This window comes from Balaenoptera borealis (genome assembly GCF_965194805.1).
Source record: "Balaenoptera borealis genome assembly, chromosome: X".
Lineage (NCBI taxonomy): Eukaryota > Metazoa > Chordata > Mammalia > Artiodactyla > Balaenopteridae > Balaenoptera > Balaenoptera borealis.
The window spans coordinates 58,655,611-58,679,289 of NC_138881.1; the positions used below are offsets into that span (position 1 = coordinate 58,655,611).

General features: G+C 36.1%; 1 protein-coding gene across 1 annotated transcript in view; it reads right to left on the minus strand.

The window, feature by feature from the left end:
• LOC309620323 (testis-expressed protein 11-like) overlaps positions 1 to 21,897 on the minus strand; it is a 156,824-nt gene extending 134,927 nt beyond the window's left edge. Inside the window, exons 1-3 of the mRNA XM_082376470.1 lie at positions 16,012 to 21,897; positions 13,445 to 13,530; positions 7,210 to 7,347 (exon numbers count right to left, since the gene is read on the minus strand). Coding sequence (XP_082232596.1) covers positions 7,210 to 7,347; positions 13,445 to 13,530; positions 16,012 to 16,141 — 354 coding nt within the window. The 5' untranslated portion in view covers positions 16,142 to 21,897. The remainder of the gene's footprint in view (positions 1 to 7,209; positions 7,348 to 13,444; positions 13,531 to 16,011) is intronic.
• Between the last annotated feature and the right edge of the window lie 1,782 nt (positions 21,898 to 23,679).

Genomic DNA, 23,679 nt, shown 5'->3' on the forward strand with positions numbered 1-23,679 from the left:
TCAATGCAATCCCTATCAAACTACCAATGGCATTTTTCACAGAACTAGAAGAAAAAATTTCACAATTTGTTGGAAACACAAAAGACCCCAAATAGTCAGAGCAATCTTGAGAAAGAAAAACAGAGGGAGAGGAATCAGACTCCCAGACATCAGACTATATTACAAAGCTACAGTAATCAAGACAGTACGGTACTGGCACAAAAACAGAAATATAGATCAACAGAACAGGATAGAAAGCCCAGAGGTAAACCCACGCACATATGGTCACCTTATCTTTGATAAAAGAGGCAAGAATATACAATGGAGAATAGACAGCCTCTTCAGTAAGTGGTGCTCGGAAAACTGGACAGCCACTTGTAAAAGAATGAAATTAGAACACTTTCCAACACCATACAAAAAATAAACTCAAAATGGATTAAAGACCTAAATGTAATAAGGCCAGACACTATAAAACTCTTGGAGGAAAACAAAGGAAGAACACTCTTTGACATAAATCACAGCAAGATCCTTTTTGACCCATCTCCTAGAGAAATGGAAATAAAAACAAAAATAAACAACTGGGACCTAATGAAACTTAAAAGCTTTTGCAAAGCAAAGGAAACCATAAAGAAGACGAAAAGACAATCCTCAGAATGGGAGAAAATATTTGCAAATGAAGCAACTGACAAAGGATTAATCTCCAAAATATACAAGCAGCTCATATACCTCAATATCAAAAAAACAAACCCAATCCAAAAACGGGCAGAAGACCTAAATAGACATTTCTCCAAAGAAGATATACATATTGTCAACAAATACATGAAAGGATGCTCAACATCACTAATCATTAGAGAAATGCAAATCAAAACTATAGTGTGGTATCACCTCACACTGGTCAGAATGGCCATCATCAAAAAATCTACAAACAATAAATGCTGGAGAGGGTGTGGAGAAAAGGGAACCCTCTTGCACTCTTGGTGCGAATGTAAATTGATACAGCCACTGTGGAGAACCGTATGGAGGTTCCTTAAAAAACTAAAAATAGAACTACCATATGACCTAGCAATCCCACTCATGGGCATATACCCTGAGAAAACCATAATTCAAAAAGGGTCATGTACCACAATATTCATTGCAGCTCTATTTACAATAGCCAGGACGTGGAAGCAACCTAAGTGTCCATTGACAGATGAATGGATAAAGAAGATGTAGCATATATATACAATGGAATATTACTCGGCCATACAAAGAAACGAAATTGAGTTATTTAGTGAGGTGGATGGACCTAGAGTCTGTCATACAGAGTGAAGTAAGTCAGAAAGAGAAAAACTAATGCCATATGCTAACACATATATATGGAATCTAAAAAAAAAATGGTTCTGATGAATCTAAGGGCAGGACAGGAATAAATACGCAGACATAGGAATGGACTTGAGGACATGGAGAGAGGGAAGGGTAAGCTGGGACGAAGTGAGAGAGTGGCACTGACATATATACACTACCAAATGTAAAATAGCTAGCTAGTGGGAAGCAGCTGCATCGCACGGGGAGATCAGCTGTGTGCTTTGTGTCCACCTAGAGGGGTGGGATAGGGAGGGTGAGAGGGAGACGCAAGAGGGAGGGGATATGGGGATATATGCATACATATAGCTGATTCACTTCGTTATACCGCAGAAACTGACACAACATTGTACAGCAATTATACTACAATAGATTTTTTTTAAAAATTAAAAAAAAATAAATAAAGATTATGGAGGACCTTAAGTCTAAGGAATTTGGTCTTTATTTACAGGGTGCCACTGAAAATTATTGAGCACGATACAATAATCAGTTAGATTTTTCCAGTAGTCTTAGAGGTAATGAGGGCTTGGCATAGGGTAGTGAGGTAAAGATGGAAGGGGCGACAGCTGGCAAAAATATTGCAGAGGTAGAATTGACCAGATGTGGCACACGACTGAATATAGGGGGAGAAGAAAGAATCCATGAATCTAAGATTTCAGTCTTAGATAGCCGTATATACCCAAAGACAGTAGAAAAGTGGATGTGGGCTATGAGAGAGATCAGGGTTAGAGATATAGATTTGGGTATGGAGAGCTGAAGCTAAGAAAACAGTTGATGAATTTCTGAGGGGATAGTGTACAACAGAAATAAAAGAAGGGAGAAGAGAATAAACTCAACAAATGTTTACTGAAAACTTACCATGTACCAAGCATGTTCATGGGTGTTAAGGATAAAATGGAGAATGAGATAAACAGTACCTGCCCTCATCCAACATTTATTTGGGAAAAGAGACTACCAATAACATAAATAAAAAAGGAACAGTCAGAGCAATAGGATTAAGAGAGTATGTCAGGGATTCCCTGGTGGCGCAGTGGTTGAGAATCTGCCTGCCAATGCAGGGGACACAGGTTCGAGCCCTGGTCTGGGAAGATCCCACATGCCGCAGAGCGACTAGGCCCGTGAACCACAACTACTGAGCCTGCGCGTCTGGAGCCTGTGCTCCGCAACAAGATAGGCTGCGATAGTGAGAGGCCCGCGCACCGCGATGAAGAGTGGCCCCCGCTTGCCACAACTAGAGAAAGCCCTCGCACAGAAATGAAGACCCTACACAGCCAAAAGTAATAAATAAATAAATTAATTAATTTAAAAAAAAAGAGAGTATGTCATACATAGAATACAAATTTACAATTACCAAAGAGGAAGGGAGGCGGGGAAGGGATAAATTAGGAGTTTGGGATTAGCAGATACAAACTACTATACATAGAACAGATAAAACAACAAGGTCCTACTGTATAACACAGGAAACTATATTCAATATCTTATAATAAACTATAATGGAAAAGAATATGATAAAGATATATATATATAGATAGATATATCTGAATCACTTTGCTGTACACCAGAAACTAACAACACAACACTGTAAATCATCTATACTTCAATAAAAAAAAGAGAGTATGTCATTAGAAGCCAAAGAGAAAGTTTCTAGAAGGAAAAAGTAGTATTATATTCTCTTGTGCTAGAGAGACCAGAGGACAAAATGGACTGAGGGAAGAAATCATTAGACTTGATCATTAAAAGGTCACTAGCGGGGCTTCCCTGGTGGTGCAGTGGTCAAGAATCCACCTGCCAATGCAGGGGACACGGGTTCGAGCCCTGGTCCAGGAAGATCCCACATGCCGCGGAGCAACTAAGCCCGTGCGCCACAACTACTGAGCCTGCGCTCTAGAGCCCGTTAGCCGCAACTACTGAAGCCCACATGCCTAGAGCCCGTGCTCCGCAACAAAAGAAGCCACCGCAGTGAGAAGCCCGTGCACCGCAATGAAGAGTAGCCCCTGCTCGCCACAACTAGAGAAAGCCCGCATCCAGCAACAAAGACCCAACGCAGCCAAAAATAAATAAATACATTTATTAAAAAAAAAAGGTCACTAGTGATATTCAAGAGCAGTTTATAGAATCAGATGCAAAAATCATCAAGAGGGAAATAGGTGGTGAGGCCAAAAACCTTAGAGTCATTCTTGTCTCTTTTTTTCTCTCTTATCCTACATCTGGTTTGTCAGAGAATTCTGTCAGCTTTATTTTCATATTCTATCCAGAATCTGACCACTTCTCACCATCCATACTTCCTTCATCCTGGTCCATGCCGCCATCATCTCTTGCCTAGATTATTTCAGTGGCCACCTAAACTGGTCTCCCTGCTTCCACCCTTGCATCCAGCTCAGTCTATTCAACACAGTGGCCGAGTGATTTTATTAAAATGCAAGTCAGATCTTGACACTCCTGTGTCCCAAACCCTCCCACTGGCTCCCCATCTCACTTAGACTTAATGACACAAATCTTTACAATGAACTACAATGTCTTTCTTACATGATCTGTTTCCCCACTGCTTCCTTGATCACATCTCCTGTTTTCCCTAATATTCCCTCTGCTCCAGCCACACTAGTCTCTTTGCTGTTCCTCAAACACCACATATAGGCTCCTACCCCACACACCAGAGCCTTTGCATTTGCTACTCCCTCTGTCTGGAATGCTCTTTTTAAAGGTATCCTCATAGCCAGATCCCTCATTTCCTCAGGTCTCTACTCAAAAACTACCTTCTCACTGAGGCCCTCTCTGGCCACCTTGTCTAAAATTCCAACCCTTCATTCCTCCTCTAAAACATGTAATACTACCCTTTCCTACTTAGTTTTCTCTTTAGCACTTATCACTATCTAATATAACAGGGTCAGCAAACTATGGCCTTTGGGCTCCATCCAGCCTACCAACTATCAAGCTAAGTTTTACTTTTTTAAAAGGCTGAAAAAAATCAAAAAAAGAATACTTTATGACACAAAAAATTATATGAAATTCAAATTTCAGTGTTCCTAAATATAAAGTTTTGTTGGAACAAAGCCATGCCAATTTGTTTACATATGGTCTACGCCTGATTTCATGGTACAACCGCAGAGTTGAGTAGTGCAAGAGAGACTGTATGGCCTAGAAAACCTAAAATATTTACTATGTGGTTCTGTATAGAAAATTTGCTGACCTCTCTAATATACCATAATATTTATCTTTTTATTGTCTGTCTCTCCTAGTAGAATATAAACTCTGTGGGGGTAGGGGGTTTTGTCTATTTGCCTAGGACAGTATTTAACATGTAGTAGACAGTTAATAAATATTTTTTGAATGAACGAATACTAAAAAAATATAGGCAGTAATTTTAGGTTATAAAGTTTGGTGATGAAAGGAAGGACAAACTATAATTTGGGGAGGATGACAAGGTTGAAGAAAGGTTTTTGAATAAAGAAGGCCTAAAAATAATTGTAGTGACAGGGGAAAGAAACAGTAGAGAGAGAAAGATGAAAGAGTTAGGGTTGAGATTTTTAGGGAAGGTCCCCTGGGAAAGTTACTTCTTTCTCAGAGATAAGGGAGAAGAAAGAATGGATAAAGAGAGAAGGTGATGAAGTTCATGTCAGTGGCTACAAGCCCAGGAAATTAGAAGATAAGGTTTTCTGCTAAAAGGAAGGATAAGGCATAGGTGCTTAGGGATAAAAAAAAAATGTTTTGGAATCACCAAGGATTGGTGAGGAGTATGACAGAAAGTCAACAAGAGTCAGTTTTACTTAGTGCCTATATGAAAACTATGAAATTTTAGCAGATTCAATAAATATGGTTTCACAAAATTTCTGAACAGTACTCAAGTAGATCCAGGGAAGGAGTGAAAAAAGCAGACAATAAAAATTAACAAGACTAGGTGGGAATAGCAAAATAGTAAAATATGATGAACTGTGTAACTGTTTCACCTTTCTTCATCTGTCTTAGTGCACAGTAGAGTATTCCTTACATATGGAGGTATCAAATCAATATCTGCTAAGTTTAAGACAGGAAGGATGAAATGGAGAAATATACTAACAGTAATCAACAAGGCAATCTGGCCTTAAATGATATAATCACAAACTGAGTATACATATTAGGACCTGCCTGGTTTCCTGCTCTCTTCTTCTTCCCCTCCTTACTACTAATACCATTTGAACTCCCAATTACAGGTTCAGTCCTACACTAGGCTCTAGGACCAAACTTGGCATTAGTTAGAGGAAATTTAAAAAGCAGTGCTTCAAGTCTTAGAAGACTGTATCATCTATTCACTTTGTATTCTTTTTCTGGTAATTGCATCCCAGTCTGGCTCCCTATGCCTGAGCTCCACTCTTAAAAAGAGCCTCATGTTCCATTCACTTTAGGTTTGGAGCTCGACCTTGCTCTTTCTAGTCTATCTACACATACCCCCAGTGATGCAAAGATTTGAGTCCTGCATCTGAGTCCAAATGATTGAAGACCTGTTCCCTGCTGATATGCTTATGTGATGCCAACTACCTATGTGCCTAACTTATGGAATCTTTCCAACACTTAAATTTCCCCCATTGCCATAATCTTCTGATCTGCCCATTAGGATACCCTGATGCCAGCTGCTTGGCTGAGTCAAAGGCAACTTGTTCATCTCTGTAACTTCAGAGACTATCACAGTATCTCATACTATGTTCTTTCTATCTTGACTAGGTGATTACACATCCTTCCTTGGCCTGCAGATGTATCCATCCCCCCAGTTGGCATGTCTAGCTCCAGGTCCAGGTCCTTCCCAATCTTCCAGGTTAACATAAATCATAGAGTTACAAAAGCTTTGTGATTGCCTTCTTTACAGGTCTTTAAGTAAGCAGTAGGAAACTATCTTTCTGAAATAGGTAACGGTATTCTAAGCAGAAATATAATGAATTAGGTAACAAAATCTATGTGACATCTTCTTTTCAGGTCTTAAAGTAAACAGTAGTCAACCATCTTTCTGAAACACTTAAATGCTAGCCTGTGTAGAAATACGATGAATTAAGTAACCTTCCAACTTCTCTTTCAGGACCGTGAATTTGTAACAAACAAACTAAATGGTAAATATTCTTTTGAAAGAAAATCTGAAGTATTTATTAAGGTAAACAACCCTTCAAAGTAAACAAATCTTCAAAGAAAATGTCTAAAATTACAACCCTTAGTCACGTATTTTCCCCTAAATGTGTTATTAAAACTTAAAAAGCAACAAAAACCTTCATATTTTATCTGGATCCATACTTGTACTTCTTGTTTTTCGTCTTACCACAAGACAATACACCCCATCCCATTACGTGCATACTATATGATAACCAAAGGAAGAAATGTCCCAAATGCTTTGGGGAGTATGAATGGCTCTATCCTCAAGCAAGTTTTATTCCTTTTACCTTCTAGAATTTTGTCCTGATAAGAAATCAAATGCTGAACATTTTTTTAGATTGGTTGGAAAGGCAAAAGATAACCCAGAAAGTAAAAGAACGATATTTCATCCAAGTGTTTGCTCTCACTGAATGCTTGACCCCAAAAAATGTGTACCTTAAAATTTATTCTGCTTCAAAGGACAATACTGCAGATGGTTAGCAGCAGATAACTTTGTTCATGAATTGCAATGATATATTACCTTTCAGAACAGGGTGTTAAAAATAAACAGTAAGTAATGGAATTAAGAGTCTCCAAATTTTCTCTCCTTTTGGGAAGTTCCATTCATTAATGTTTATAGTGTGCAAGTCAGGAAAATATCAATTTGACTTTGTTCTGTATGAAGTAACTCTCAGACACCTTAACCTAATAGCCAAGAAGTCACACCACTACAACCATCTCTCTGCCATTGCCCATAACAACATTTGCTGCCTTTGAAAAACAGATAAATCAAAGGACCTTATCAAATTGTTCCAAATGCAGGTAACAAGAAGCCATGTTCCTCTGTAGCTTGGCCAAGTTCACGTACGTTTGATCACATGCATAAAATCTCAGAGAACAGTGGTACCAGTGTAGGGCAGCGCCATAATCTTGTACCTAAAGTTTAAAAAGAAATAACAAAATCACAGAGATATCTCTATATTTGACCCTAATTGTTCCAAGTCACCTTTAGAAACAAAAAAAATGGCACTGTTTACATTTTTAGGCAACCAAAACACAACATCCTCTTTAGTTGAATGCTAAGTGCATTTTATTATCAGCCTTGATCAATATAAGTTATAGATAAAGTGGCAATCAATATTCTCTCTTCTTTCCTCACATTAGAGGTTTCACGGAAACCAACAAAACTAAAAGGCAACCTATGAAATCAGAGAAAATATTTGCAATATTTTGGGGGGTTAATATCCAAAATATATAAGGAAATACTACAACTCAGTAGCAAAAAATAAAAACAAAAAACAAAAACAGAAACAAGAACAAAAACAAAACCCGATTATAAATGGGCAAAGGATCTGGACAGACTTTTCCAAAGAAGACATACAAATGGCCAGTAGGTACATGAAAAGGTGCTCAACATCACTTATCATCAGGAAAATGCAAATCAAAACCACAGTGAGATATCACTTCACATCTGCTACAATGGCTAACATCAGAAAGACAAGAGATAACAAATGGTAGTGAGGATGTAGAGAAAAGGGAAACCTTGTACACTGTTGGTAGGAATGTAAACTGATATAGCCACTATGGAAAACAGTTGGAGGTTTCCCAAGAAATTAAAAATAGAACTACCATACAATCCAGTAATCCTACTTCTGTGTGGGATACCCAAAGAAAGTGAAATCATTATCTCAAAGAGATAATTGTACTGCCATGTCCATTGCAGCAAGCCAAGGTATGGAAACAACCTAAGCTGTTGTTTACTGATGAATGTGGGTAAAGAAAGTACAGTATATGTATAAAATGGAATATTAGCCTTAAAAAAGAACGAAATCCTGCCATTTGTGACAACATGGATGAACTTGGAGGACATTATACTAAATGATATAAGCCAGAAAGAGAAAGACAAACACTGCATGGTATCACTTATATGTAGAATCTAAAGTAAAGAAAGAAAAGCCAAACTCATAGAAACACAGAGTAGAATGGTGTTTTCCAGGGGTTTGAGGGTGGGGGAAATGGAGAATGGTTGGTAAAAGGGTACAAACTTTCAGTTATAAGATGAAAAAGGTCCGAGGATCTAATATATACATTAGATATATGGTGACTATAGTTGGTGATACTGGATTGTATAACTGAATTTTGCTAAGAGAGCAGAACTTAAATGTTCTCACCAAAAAGAAAAAAAGGTAAATATGTGAGGTGATGGACATGTTAAATAAATCATTAGAACTCTTTCACAATGTATATGTATAGCAAATCAAATCATCATATTGTACACTTTAATCATAATTTTGTCAATTATACCTCAAAAAAGCTGAAAAAAATGAAATTCCACATATGGGATGAAGAGTCTGAGAGGGTGGTGAGCCACCCTAGAAAACTCAGAATACGATTTAAAAGTTATTAAAACAACAATGATAAAAATTTTAAAAGAGAACACCCATAATTTACCATTCAAATACAGTTATTTTCATTTCTACACATTTCAATTTTACCCTTTTGTATTTTTATATAGTTGTAATCATACCTTATATTACAATTTCATTTTCTATTCTTTCCATTTAACTTCATTTTGTAAATATTAATCTATGTTGCTATGTAGGATAAGAAAATGTAGGCTATTTAGTAAATTTCCAGGTTTTTCACTATTTTAATTAAATGTTATGTTTTTGTACAAAAATGTTTTCTTACTTTTGAGGCACTTTAAAGTTTTCAATGGTAAGAAGCTATTAGGAAAAATCTAATAGAAATGACCTGGATAACTTTTTTTAAGATAAGAAAATTAAGGGGGCTTCCCTGGTGGCACAGTGGTTAAGAATCCACCTGCCAATGCAGGGGACACGGGTTCGAGCCCTGGTCTGGGAAGATCCCATATGCCGCGGAGCAACTGGGCCCATGAGCCACAATTACTGAGCCTGCGCGTCTGGAGCCTGTGCTCCGCAACGAGAGTCCGCGACAGTGAGAGGCCCACGCACCGCGATGAAGAGTGGCCCCCACTTGCCACAACTAGAGAAAGCCCTCGTACAGAAACGAAGACACAACACAGCCATAAATAAATAAATTTTAAAAAAAGAGTGGAATATCTTAAAAAAAAAAAGATAAGAAAATTAAGATCACTCATGCACACCAAGGTACCCTATCAAGAAACTTCACATTTTTCAATGAAAGACAGGAGTCATTAGTACCTAAAAGGAATAAAGTTCACTCCCTACTAGGAACAACTGTGCTGAGGAGGTATAACACTGCCTTTGACTATTTAGAATTAAGATTACATTCTTCTCCAGTGTTGGAAGTGGGAGTTAAAAAAATTATCCTACAAGACTGGAAAATGAGAGAAAAAAAGATTCAATATGAGAAGGGAATTCTGAAATAATTTTTTACTTGCTCAGTAAAGAAACAGAGATGCTCTAAAAGAAAATAAGAATATCATTCTATTTTGCAGCACCTTAATGTATAAAACAAGATGTTTTATGTATACACTGTGAAATGACCACCACAATCAATGAACATATCCATCCTTCTGCAATGTCTAATCTGATGTTAATACTATGCAGTATATTTTTGATCCTAGACATACTTTTCATCTCTGGAAGTTTGATTTGGGTCTTTTATAAGACATACTTTTCATCTCTGGAAGTTTGATTTGGGTCTTTTATATCTTCCATGTCTCTACCTAACTTTTTGAATATATGGAATACAATTATAAGAGCTATTTTAATGTCCTCTGTTAATGTTAACTTCTATGTTAGTTTCAACTGTTGCTTCTTTTCTTCATTATAGGTTGCATTTTCCTGCCTGTTTGTATGCTTGGTAATTTATTATCAGATATCAGACGTTATAAACTTTACCTTGTTGGGTGCTGGATAGTTCTGCATTCTGGTAAATATCCTTGACCTCTACTCTGGCAAGCACTTAAATTCCTTGGGATCAATTTGATCCTTTCAGGTCATACTTTTATGATTTTTCAGGTAGGTCTGGAACAGTGCTCCGTTTAGGACTAATTACTCCCCACTACCAAAACAAGACCTTTCCGAATTCTCTACCCAATGCCCCATGAATTAGAAGTTTTCCAGTTTGGCTGGTATGAACAGGTTCTATTCCCAGACCTGTGTGAGTGCCAGGCACTGTTCTAATACTTTTAGATGGTGACTCCTCTGGCTTTAGGTATTTTCATCCCGTATTATCCTGATCAGTACTCTGTTAAAACACTTGAGAAGGATTCTCTGATTGTTGGAGTTCTCTTTCTTGCTCTGCTCTCCTCTCTGATACCCTGTCCTATGAATTCTATCTACCTTGGTCTTCCCAGACTCTCAGCTCCAACTCCTCAAATTAGGAAGCCTGCTAGGATCCACTTCAGTTTCTTTCCTCTTTTTCTTTTTTAACATCTTTATTGGAGTATAATTGCTTTACAATGGTGTGCTAGTTTCTGCTGTATAACAAAGTAAATCAGCTATATGTATACATATATCCCCATATCCCCTCCCTATTGCAACTCCCTCCCACCCTCCCTATCCCAACCCTCTAGGTGGTTACATAGCACCGACCTGATCTCCCCGAGTGATGTAGCTGCTTCCCACTAGCTATTTTATGTTTAGTAGTGTATATATGTCTATGCCACTCTCTCACTTCGTCCCAGCTTACCCTTCCCTGTCCCCGTGTCCTCAAGTCCATTCTCTACATCTGTGTCTTTATTCCTGTCCTGCCCCTAGGTTCTTCAGAACCATTTTTTTTTTTAGATTCCATATATATGTGTTAGCATACGGTATTTGTTTTTCTCTTTCTGACTTACTTCACTCTGTATGACACACTCCAGGTCCATCCACCTCACTACAAATAACTCGTTTCTTTTTATGGCTGATTAATATTCCATTGTATATATGTGCCACATCTTCTTTATCCATTCATCCGCTGATGGACACTTAGGTTGCTTCCATGTCCTGGCTATTGTAAATAGAGCTGCAATGAACATTGTGGTACATGACTCTTTTTGAATTATGGTTTTCTCAGGGTATATGCCCAGTAGTGGGATTGCTGGGTCATATGGTAATTCTATATTTAGATTTTAAGGAACCTCCATACTGTTCTCCATAGTGGCTGTATCAATTTACATTCCCACCAACAGTGCAAGAGGGTTCCCTTTTCTCCACACCCTCTCCAGCATTTATTGTTTCTAGATTTTTTGATGATGGCCATTCTGACTGGTGTGAGGTGATACCTCATTGTAGTTTTGATTTGCATTTCTCTAATGATTAATGATGTTGAGCATCCTTTCATGTGTTTGTTGGCAATCTGTACATCTTCTTTGGAGAAATGTCTATTTAGGTCTTCTGCCCCTTTTTGGATTGGGTTGTTTGTTTTTTTGATATTGAGGTGCATGAGCTCCTTGTATATTCTGGAGATTAATCCTTTGTCAGTTGCTTCATCTGCAAATATTTTCTCCCATTCTGAGGGTTGTCTTTTCATCTTGTTTATGGTTTCCTTTGCTTTGCAAAAGCTTTTAAGTTTCATTAGGTCCCATTTGTTTATTTTTGTTCTTATTTCCATTCCTCTAGGAGGCGGGTCAAAAAGGATATCGCTGTGATTTATGTCATAGTCCACTTCAGTTTCTATTCCTATGCTACAGCCTGGAAACTCAAGGTAGTAAGCTGAACAACTGCAGTGCTCACCCTGTTTATTTCCTATCTACCAGAGATCACTCTCCATTGCCTAATGTCCAGTGTCTTAAAAACCATTTTTTCATGCATTTTGTCTTGTTTTTTTGGAGGTAGCGAGAGGGAGCAAGGTGTTATTCAGGCAAGGACATCAACCAGGTCTCTTACATTTTGGTTGGAAGTGGAAATCCACTAAAACAGTACGTCCATTCTTACACATACACACACAAATGCATACGGATTAGAAGGTAATATATAAAATTTTAAGAGTGATTGGATTAAGAATGACTATTCTTTTTAAAAAAACTTACCTGTGGTTTCAAATTTTCTACAGTAAACCTGGACTGTTTTGTAAAAAGAAAAAATATTACGTTTTTTTGCATTTTTATTACACCACAATGTTTTTAAAAGGTTTTTTAAAGAGCAGTTTTGGGATCACAGCAAAATTGAGAGGAATGTACAGATATCTGCTAGATACCTCCTGACCCCACACATGTATAGCCTCCCCCATCATCAACATCCTCTACCAGGGTGGTGTATTTGTTACAACTGATGAACTTACATTAGGGTTCACTCTTGGTGTTGTACATTCTATGGGTTTAGACAAATGGATAACGACATGCGTCCATCATTATAGTATCATTCAAAGTATTTTCACTGCCCTAAAAGTCCTCTGTGCTCCATACCTCAATTTTTAAAGGAAATAAAACCCTCTGACTTTCTTGCTCCTCATGTTAAAATAAATTATACTTTCCTATATCTTAATATCAGTGATGTCATTTCCCTACACTGTAAACTCCCAATGGGGATGAATCACATCTTAGTATTTTTATTTTTATTTTATTTTTTAAAAAATAAATAAATTACTTAATTTATTTATTTTTGGCTGCGGTGGGTCTTTGTTGCTGCATGTGGGCTTTCTCTAGTTGCGGCGAGTGGGGGCTACTCTTCATTGTGGTGTGCAGGCTTCTCATTGTGGTGGCTTCTCTTGTTGCAGAGCACAGGCTCTAGGCACGCGGGCTCAGTAGTTGTGGCTCACGGGCTCTAGAGTGCAGGCTCAGTAGTTGAGGCACGTGGGCTTAGTTGCTTCCGCAGCATGTGGGATCTTCCTGGACCAGGGCTCAAACCCGTGTCCCCTGCATTGGCAGGCGGATTCTTAACCACTGCGCCACCAGGGAAGTCCACATCTTAGTATTTTTAAATAAATTCTTGCCCAATGCCCATTAAAATTCTACATTATAAATATTTAATAAATAGACAGTACCTAAGCAGAAAGAGATTATTAAAGTACTTGATGCTCTATGATTTTTATAGTGAATACACTGTTTTATTTGTTGGGGTGAAGAAAGAATATAAAGAATGAAAATAGATTATTCCCAAACCTGAAAACTTTGGGCAGCTTTTTTCCATAGAATGTTGTGTAAACAGCCTACTAATTCTCTTTTCAGTTGTCTTCCTGTTTGGTGACCTGAAAAAAAAAAAAAAACAAGTCCCAAAAACAAGAATCAAGATCTATTACATTAAATAAAGAGCACTAACTGTGCTCTTCAGAACCTATAATCTTTAAGTAATGGCTACAAACACAATCACATTCAGACAGGTTTTCATCATCAATTTTAGATTTACTAGCAAAATTGATTATGTAATACAATCAGAGTTTGCTAGAATCACTGTAATTCGCCCATCAATCTGTAATAGTTTTCCAGCCTAGTCGCTTTTTAACATATTTTCTAAGTTCCAAATTTGATCATCATCTGGTGCCTTAATGTTATTATCAATGAACAGACAGCAATGCTAGAAATCATTAATAAGAAGTGTTTATACTATTATGTACTAACTAGATCAGATCAAGTTCCCAAGAAAGGCCAATTATACCTTAAAGCCTTTGTAAAATACTTTAAGACCACGTTTACACATAAACTCTATTACTTTAAATTGTAACTCATGTCTGATTGTTTCTGGTCTAGACATTTACAGGGTTCAAATACATTATCACACACTAAGGTAAAGTTTAAGCTATAATAGAATTCTATACCCCTTTCACTTCCACCCCTTTGGCACTATCAATTTCCATGAAAGGCTTCATTAGAAAACTGAGAGTCTGACCCCTCAGCAGACATAGTTTGTTCCATGACTTAGTTAAAAATACTCACATGAGAGTAAAAAGCCACATAAAGCATCTACTTAAAATATTTTCATACTTTGAAAGTGTAAGTGTATAATTAGATACCACAATATAACTTGGGTTAACTGTAATCTTAGAAAATTAGTTATTCTGGATAGCAAAGTTTTCTAGTTACCTGGCAGTTTACTTTCATTAAACATAAAATAATTTTTTATTTTAAAAAGTCTAAATCATTTAAAGTTCTTAATTTTTCTAAAAATTATGTTTTTTGAATTATGTTTTTCTAAACATACATTCTAGTTTTCTGAAGCACAATTTAACTTTTGCTTGACTATTCAAGATCAACACTAACAACTACTGTGTTTTATTGTACTGATAGTATATCATAATGATGCCTTCAGTAATTATTATGTAGTACAGATTATTATACTTTTTTAAATACTTGAAATTGTTTTATACAATTTATAAGGTTTTTCCCTCCCTTGTGATTGGGTTATCTGTATATTTCCCTGTAGGTCCTTTCTCCCTTTATAATATGCTACCATTAAAATGCTGAGGGTTGGAAAACCAGATAACCAAGCTTAACAACACTGGGTCTAAAAATAACTGGATTCTTAGTGAGGATATGGAGGAAGGGTGTCATCAGTAAAATACAGTTCATAGAATCTAGAGTTCAAAAGACTCTTAGAGATTATCTAGTCAAAAGATTTCCTTTAAAAAAATCAATGACTTTGTTTTTATAAAAACATGATACATACTTATAAAAATTCAAGCAATCTGGTAAAAAACAAAGAAAGCAATAAATCACCTAAACTGCCCCCACTCAGAATAAATTCCAGTGTTAACATTAGTGACTATCATTCCAGTTGTATCTCTATGTATGTATAGAGTAGGAAAGACAGATCAGGGCAAGAATTTTCTAATAAAGGGATCGTACTCTCTGTGTTCTTCAGGGTATAGGGTTCTACAGAGAGATGGGGGATTAATGGAATGCTGAGATTTGGCTCTACATCTCTGCTTTAACCAAAGCAACTCTAGTCTATTTTATTGGGGGCAGGGTTCATATACAATTGCATCACAAAAGGATGCTACTGCTGCTGCTAAAAAGAAGTTAAAAAGTAGAAATGTACTTCACAACCTTCATTTTATAGTTGGAAAAAGCCAAGATCCAGAGATATTACTGACTTGCCTGAAGGTACACAGCTAATTTGAGATCAAACTGAAACATGAAATTAGGCTTATAATCTCACAATTTTCCATTACACATGAGGTTTAAGCTCAGAGGTTTGTCTGTTTTTGTTGATGTTTTGTTATCTTTGTTTAGCTTTCATTCTAGCTTGCCAAATATGTGGAATCTGAATAGGTGAGTTGTTATAGTCAAAGGGTATTAAGGAGAAAAAAAAGGAAGTGAAAGGAAAAAATCTGTTGACCTGAGGATTTTGCTACTGTTCTGACCTCCATCTTAGAACTACATGCGTATTAACACCTTTCTAAAACACCTGCAGAAATCCTACTGACCTAGTGGAATTGTCACTCCACTCACTTGGCCTGTGATACCTCAGTGAACTTCTCCACCATCCAATGGACCTCAGTTACACCCTCTTCAAAGAAGTCTGAGCCTCAGCCTTAGTGATGGGGGAATGTGTTCAATCCCTGTGTACTCTGCCTCAACCCTAGAGCTACTGACTGCCCCTATATTTGTCATTCTTGTCTTCTTTAGAGTTCTTTTTACCCCTTAGTAGTTATGTCCCATTACTAGTTAATAATTCTTTATATTAAACTTTCTCTGTTTGGAAAAAAAAAAAAAAAAGAAATCCTACTGACCTATAATGATTTCTTCAATCTTCTCCATGGCAAGCAATTCTTCCTTCCTTTGTAAAAGCATGTCAAGATGGAGCAGTAGAGCTTTACCAATATTTTCTGATGACTTAAAATGTTCACAGATAATCTTCATGAAATAAAACCCAACAGATTCTCTGTTCAATGAGACACAATTTTAAGTGGTGTGAATAAAATAACTTTTTTTAATTAACAAGGCGAAAGTTTGTTTGAGTATGAGCAAAACAGACAAGATAAAACTATATCTGAACTTAGGTAATATCATTAAATGTCTAAATAAGCCTATTGGTCAACAATAAATGCTTTAATTCAATTTCTGTTTAATTTATCAAGCCACAAACATTTTCTTTTTATGAACACATAGAGTCAGATAATCATTTCTCTACTAATATCTAATTGGTTCTTTTTTCTCCAAAACTTATGTCAGTTTATAAACATTGGAACATGAGATCCATAAAGTGAAGATACATGAACTGACATTACAAATTTACCAGTCCCTGTTCATGAGAACTTTTATGATATACTTTCTTAGCAACTTTCAAATATACTATACAGCACTGTTTACTATAGTCATCATGTACATTACATCCCCAGTATTTATTTATCTTATAACTGGAAGTTTCTACCTTTTGACCACCTTCTCAAGTCATTATGCTGTATAGCTTAAACTTATACAGTGCTGAATGTCAATTATATCTCAATAAAACTGAAAGAAGAAAAAGAAATTTACCAATTCCCTCTGCCAACAATTCCTTTAAAAATTTATTTATGCTTATTACACAAATAATATACCAGTAGATAATGATTATTTTAAATGCAAACAGTTCATGGATTGGAAGACTTAATATTGTTAAGATGGCAATACTCCCAAAGTGATCTACAGATGTAATGCAATCCCTATGAAAATCCCAATGACATTTTTTGCAGAAATGAAAAACTCCATCGTAAAAATCAAACAGAATATCAAGGTACCCAGAAGAGCCAAAACAATCCTGAAACAGAAGAACAAAGCTGGAGGACTCATACTTCATGACTTCAAAATTTACTACAAAGATAGAGTAATCAAAATAATGTGCTACTGGCATAAAGACACAAATACACCAATGGAATAGAATAGAGTCTAGAAATAAATTCTCACATATATGGTCAAATCATTTTCGACAAAGGTGCCAAGAGCATTCCATGGAGGAAAAAAAACTGTCTTGCCAATAAACGGTGCAGGGACAACTGGATATCCATAAGCAAAAGAATGAAATTGGACCTTTACCTTACACCATATACAAAAATGAACTCAAAACGGATCAAAGACCTAAATGGAAGAGCTAAAATATAAAACTTTTAGAAGAAAATATAAGGGAAAAATCTTTACAACACTGGATTTGGCAATGATTTCTTTGATATGACACCAAAAGCACAAGTAACAAAAGTAAAAATAAACTGGACTATGTCAAAATTTTTAAATTTTGTGTATCAAAGAACACAATCAACAGAGTGAAAAGGCCACCTATGAAATGGGAGAAAATATTTGCAAATCATACGTCTGATACAGAGTTAATATCCAGATATATAAAGAACACCTAAAACTCAACAACAAAAAATCAACTGACTTAAAAATGGGCAAAGGGCTTGAATAGAAATTTTTCCAAAGAAGATATACAAGTGGCAAAAATCACATGAAATACTTGACATCACTAATGATTAGGGAAATGCAAATCACAGCCACAATGAGATACACCTCACACCCATTAGGATGGCTACTGTCACAAAAACAAAAAATAACAAGTGTTGGCAAGAATGTGGGAATACTGGAAACCTGTGCACTGTTGCTGGGAATGTAAAATGGTGCAGCCACTATGGAAAACAGTATGGTGATTCCTTTAAAAAATTAAAAACAGAATTTCCATATGATCTACTAATTCTACTTCTGGGTATAAACCCAAAATAACTGAAAGCAAGGTCTCAAAGAAATATTTTTACACCCACTTGCATAGCAGTATTATTCACAATAGCCAAAAGGTGCAAGTAATACAAGTCTCCATTGATGGATGAATGGATAAACAAAATGCAGTATATACACACAGTGGAATATTATTCAGCCTTTCAAAAGGAGGAAATTCTGACACATGCTACAACACGGATGAACCTTGAGGACACTATGCTAAATGAAATACAATAGTAACAAAAGGAACAATAGTGTATGATTTCACTAATATGAGGTACTTACAGTAGTCAAATTCATAGAGACGGAAAGTAGAATGGTGTATGCCAGGGACTGGGAAAGGGGAGAATAGGGACTTGCTGCTTAATGGGTACAAAGTTTTAAATGTGCAAGATGAAAAGATCTCTGGAGTTTGGTTAATGCACTTAACACTATGAATGTTAATTGTAACAAACTTAACAATGTGAATATACTTAACACTGATGAACTGTACACTTAAAAATAGTTAACATGGTATGTTTTATGCTTTGTGTATTTTACCACAATTTAAAACTTCAAAATAATTTTAATTAAAAAATGAAAATATCATAAAATCGGTGTTGAGCTTTGTCAAAAGCTTTTTCTGCATCTATTGAAATGATCATATGGTTTTTATTCTTCAATTTGTTAATGTGGTGTATCACACTGATTGATTTGCATATACTGAAGAATCCTTGCATCCCTGGGATAAATCCCACTTGATCGTGGTGTATGATCCTTTTAATGTGTTGTTGGATTCTGTTTGCTAGTATTTTGTTGGGGATTTTAGCATCTCTGTTCATCAGTGATACTGGCCTGTAATTTTCTTTTTTGGGGTTATCTTTGTCTCATTTTGGTATCAGGGTGATGGTGGCCTCATAAAATGAGCTTGGGAGTGTTCTTTCCTCTGCAAATTTTTGGAAGAGTTTCAGAAGAGTAGGTGTTAACTCTTCTATAAATGTCTCGTAGAATTCGCATGTGAAGCCATCTGGTCTTGGACTTTTGTTTGTTGGAAGACTTTTAATCACAGTTTCAATTTCAGTACTTGTGACTGGTCTGTTCATATTTTCTATTTCTTCCTGGCTCAGACTTGGAAGGTTGTATCTTTCTAAGCATTTCTCCATTTCTTCTTCCATTTTATTGGCATATAGTTGCTTGTAGTAATCTCTCATGATCCTTTGTATTTCTGTGGTATCTGTTATAACATTTCCTTTTTCATTTCTAATTTTATTGATTTAATTCCTCTCCCTCTTTTTCTTGATGAGTCTGGCTAAAGGTTTATCAATTTTGTTCATCTTCTCAAAAAACCAGCTTTCAGTTTCATTGATCTTTGCTGCTATTGTCTTCATCTCTATTTCATTTATTTCTGCTGTGATCTTTATGATTTCTTTCCTTCTACTGACTTTCGGTTTTTTCTGTCTTCTTTCTCTGGTTGCTTTAGGTGTGAGGATAGGTGGTTTATTTGAGATTTTTCTTGTTTCTTGAAGTAAGATTGTACTGCTATAAACTTCTCTCTTAGAACTGCTTTTGCAGTGTCCCATAGGTTTTGGATTGCTGTGTTTTCGTTGTTGTTTGTCCCTAGGTATTTTTTGATATTCTCTTTGATTTCTTTCTTCAGTGATCCATTGAATACATAGTAACATATTGTTAGCCTCCATGGATTTGTGGTTTTTTACAGTATTTTTTTCCTGTAACTGATTTCTAATCTCATAGTGTTGTCCAGAAAGTGGGCTTAGAGGGAACCTACCTCAACATAATAAAGGCCACATATGACAAACGTACAGCTAACATAATACTCAATGGTAAAAAGCTGAAAGCATTTCCTCTAAGATCAGTAACAAGACAAGGAGGTCCACTCTCGCCACTTTTATTCAACATAAGTTTTGGAAGTCCTAGCCATGGTTATCAGAGAAGAAGAAGAAATAAAAGGAATCCAAATTGGAAAAGAAGAAGTAAAACTGTCAGTGTTTGCAGATGACATGATACTATACATAGAAAAATCCTAAAGATGCTACTAGAAAACTACTAGAGTTCATCAATGAATTTGGTAAAGTTTCACAATAGAAAACTCATACACAGAAATCTCTTGCATTCCTATACACTAACAGTGAAAGATCAGAAAGAGAGATTAAGGAAACAATCCCATTTACCATTGCAACAAAAAGAATAAAATACCTATGAATAAACCTACTTAAAGAGACAAAAGACCTGTACTCAGAAAACTATAAGATACTGATGAAAGAAATCAAGGTGACACAGATGGAGAGATATACCATGTTCCTGAATTGAAGAATCAATATTGTCAAAATGACTATACTACCCAAAGCAATCTACAGATTCAATGCAATCCCTATCAAACTACCAATGGCATTTTTCACAGAACTAGAACAAAAAATTTCACAATTTGTTGGAAACACAAAAGACCCCAAAGAGACAAAGCAATCTTGAGAAAGGAAAACGGAGCTGGAGGAATCAGGCTCCCTGACTTCAGACTATACTTCAAAGCTACAGTAATCAAGACAGTATGGTACTGGCACAAAAACAGAAATATAGATCAATGGAATAGGATAAAAGTCCAGAGATAAATCCATGCACTTATGGTCACCAAATCTATGACAAAGGAGGTAAGAATATACAATGGAGAAAAGACAGTCTCTCCAATAAGTGGTGCTGGGAAAACTGGACAGCTATATGTCAAAGAATGAAATTAGAACACTTGCTAACACCGTACACAAAAATAAACCCAAAATGGATTAAAGACATAAATGTAAGGCTGGATACTATAAAACTCTTAGAGGAAAACATAGGCACAAGACTCTTTGACATAAATAGTAGCAAGATCTTTTTTGATCCACCTCCTAGAGTAATGAAAATAAAAACAAAAATAAACAAATGTGATCTTATTAAACTTAAAAGCTTTTGCACAGCAAAGGAAACCATAAAAAAAACGAAGACAACCCTCAGAAGGGGAGAAAATATGTGAAAACAAAGCAACTGACAAGGGATTAATCTCCAAAATATATAAACAGCTCACACAGCTCATTATCAGAAAAACAAACTACCCAATCAAAAAATGGGCAGAAGATCTAAATAGACATTTCTCCAAAGAAAACATACAGATGGCTAAAAACCACATGAAAAGATGCTCAACATCACTAATTATTAGAGAAATGAAAATCAAAACTACAATGAGGTATCACCTCACACCAGTCAAAATGGCCATCATCAAAAAGTCTACAAGTAATAAATGCTGGAGAGGATGTGCTTAAAAGGGAACCCTCCTACACTGTTGGTGGGAATGTAAAGTGGTACAGCCACTATGGAGAACAGTATGGAGGTTCCTTAAAAAACGGAAAATAGAGCTACCATATGATCCAGCAATCCCACTCCTGGGCATATACCCGGAGAAAACCATAATTCAAAAAGATACATGCACCCCAGTGTTCATCACAGCACTATTCACAATAGGCAGGACATGGAAGCAACCTAAGAGTCCATCAACAGATGAATGGATAAAGAAAATGTGGTACATATATACAATGGAACATTACTCAGCCATAAAAAAGAACGAAATAATGCCATTTGCAGTGACATGGGTGAACCCAGAGATTGTCATACCGAGTGAAGTAAGTCAGACAGAGAAAGGCAAATATCATATGATATCACTTATATGTGGAATCTTTAAAAAGGGTACAAATGAACTTATCTACAAAACCGAAAGAGTCACACATGTAAAAATAAACTTATGGTTACCAGGGGATAAGGGTGGGGGGAGGATAAATTGGAAGATTGGGATTGACACATACACACTACTATATATAAAATAGATAACTAATAAGGACCTACTGTATAGCACAGGGAACTCTACTCCATATTCTGTAATGGCCTATATGGGAAAAGAATCTAAAAATAGTGGATGTATGTATTTGTATAACAGAATCACTTTGCTGTATACCTGAAACTAACACAACACTGTAAATCAATTATACCCCAATAAAAATTTTTTTAAATGAAAATAATAAAAATAAAGCTGAAATTTCCCTGCACTTCTACCCTATCCTAGTCACCTCCTCAGAGGTAACCACTCCTCTTGATGCATTTATATGCACATCTATACCTACAGAAACATAGTTTTAAAATACATAAATGATATATTATGTATACTTTGCTTCTTTTCCTCTCAACAATGTCATAGAGATTATATATAGATTTACCTCATTCTTTTTAACTGCCACATAGTATTTTATAGTATAGAGATACTTTACTCTTTTTATCTATTCTTCTATTGATGATATTCAGAATACTTTCAATGTTTTCTTTTTTTTAATGTTTATTTTCTTATTAGTCATCCATTTTATACATATCAGTGTATACATGTCAATCCTAATCTCCCAATTCATCACACCACAACCCCCACCCCCTGCCGCTTTCCCCCCTTGGTGACCATACTTTTGTTCTCTACATCTGTGTCTCAATTTCTGCTCTGCAAACCGGTTCATTTGTACCATTTTCCAGGTTCCACATATATGTGTTAATATATGATATTTGTTTTTCTCTCTGACTTACTTCACTCTGTATGACAGTCTCTAGATGCATCCATGTGTCTACAAATGACCTAATTTCGTTCCTTTTTGTGGCTGAGTAATATTCCATTGTATATGTGCCACATCTTCTTTATCCATTCATCTGTCGATGGGCATTTAGGTTGCTTCCATGACCTGGCTATTGTAAATAGTGCTGCAATGAACATTGGGGTGCATGTGTCTTTTTGAATTATGCGTTTCTCTGGGTATATGTCCAGTAGTGGGATCGCTGGGTCATATGGTAATTCTATTTTTAGTTCTTTAAGGAACCTCCATACTGTTCTCCATAGTGGCTGTATCAATTTACATTCCCACCAACAGTGCAAGAGGGTTCCCTTTTCTCCACACACTCTCCAGCATTTGCTGTTTGTAGATTTTCTGATGACGCCAATTCTAACTGGTGTGAGGTGGTACCTCATAGTTTTGATTTGCATTTCTCTAATAATTAGTGATGTTGAGCAGCTTTTCATATGCTTCTTGGCCATCTGTATGTCTCAACGTTTTCTTATTACAATGCTCCAGAAAATATCCTTGTAAACATATGAACTAACACATAAAAATACGAATGAGTAAAATTGCTGAGTATGAGCACTTTATATTTTGATGCTGTTACTTTGTCCTCCAAAAGGGTAGGTGCTGGAGAAGCTGGCAACCTGGAAACACCAATGGGTACATATAAAAATTCAAATTCCCACCAGCAACACCTGATATAATGAAACTTCAGTTTTTGCCAGTTCAATGCTTAGTCAACTATCTTGAATCAGAAGGCTTTGCATAAAGTTCTGTTTAAGTTTTAGATGCTTACCATCCATTTTCTCCTAGTATTCTCTTTCACCACTTACCAAAAAAAGAGGAAAAATATCCCTACCCTAATATCAGAAAACAACTATATGGATATATTGATAGATACAAAATCATTTAATACAGATTTACTATACAGAAATCTATATGAAAGGAAAACAAAGTCTCAAGTTTGAAACGGCCTTTTCTATCGCTGATTCTAGAGAAAAATAATAATAAATTAATAAAACCATTCTGGCCATGCAAAGCCCAAATTTTCTTCTAACATTACAGATGTGGAATATTTACTGGCATGACACTGTTATTACAAAC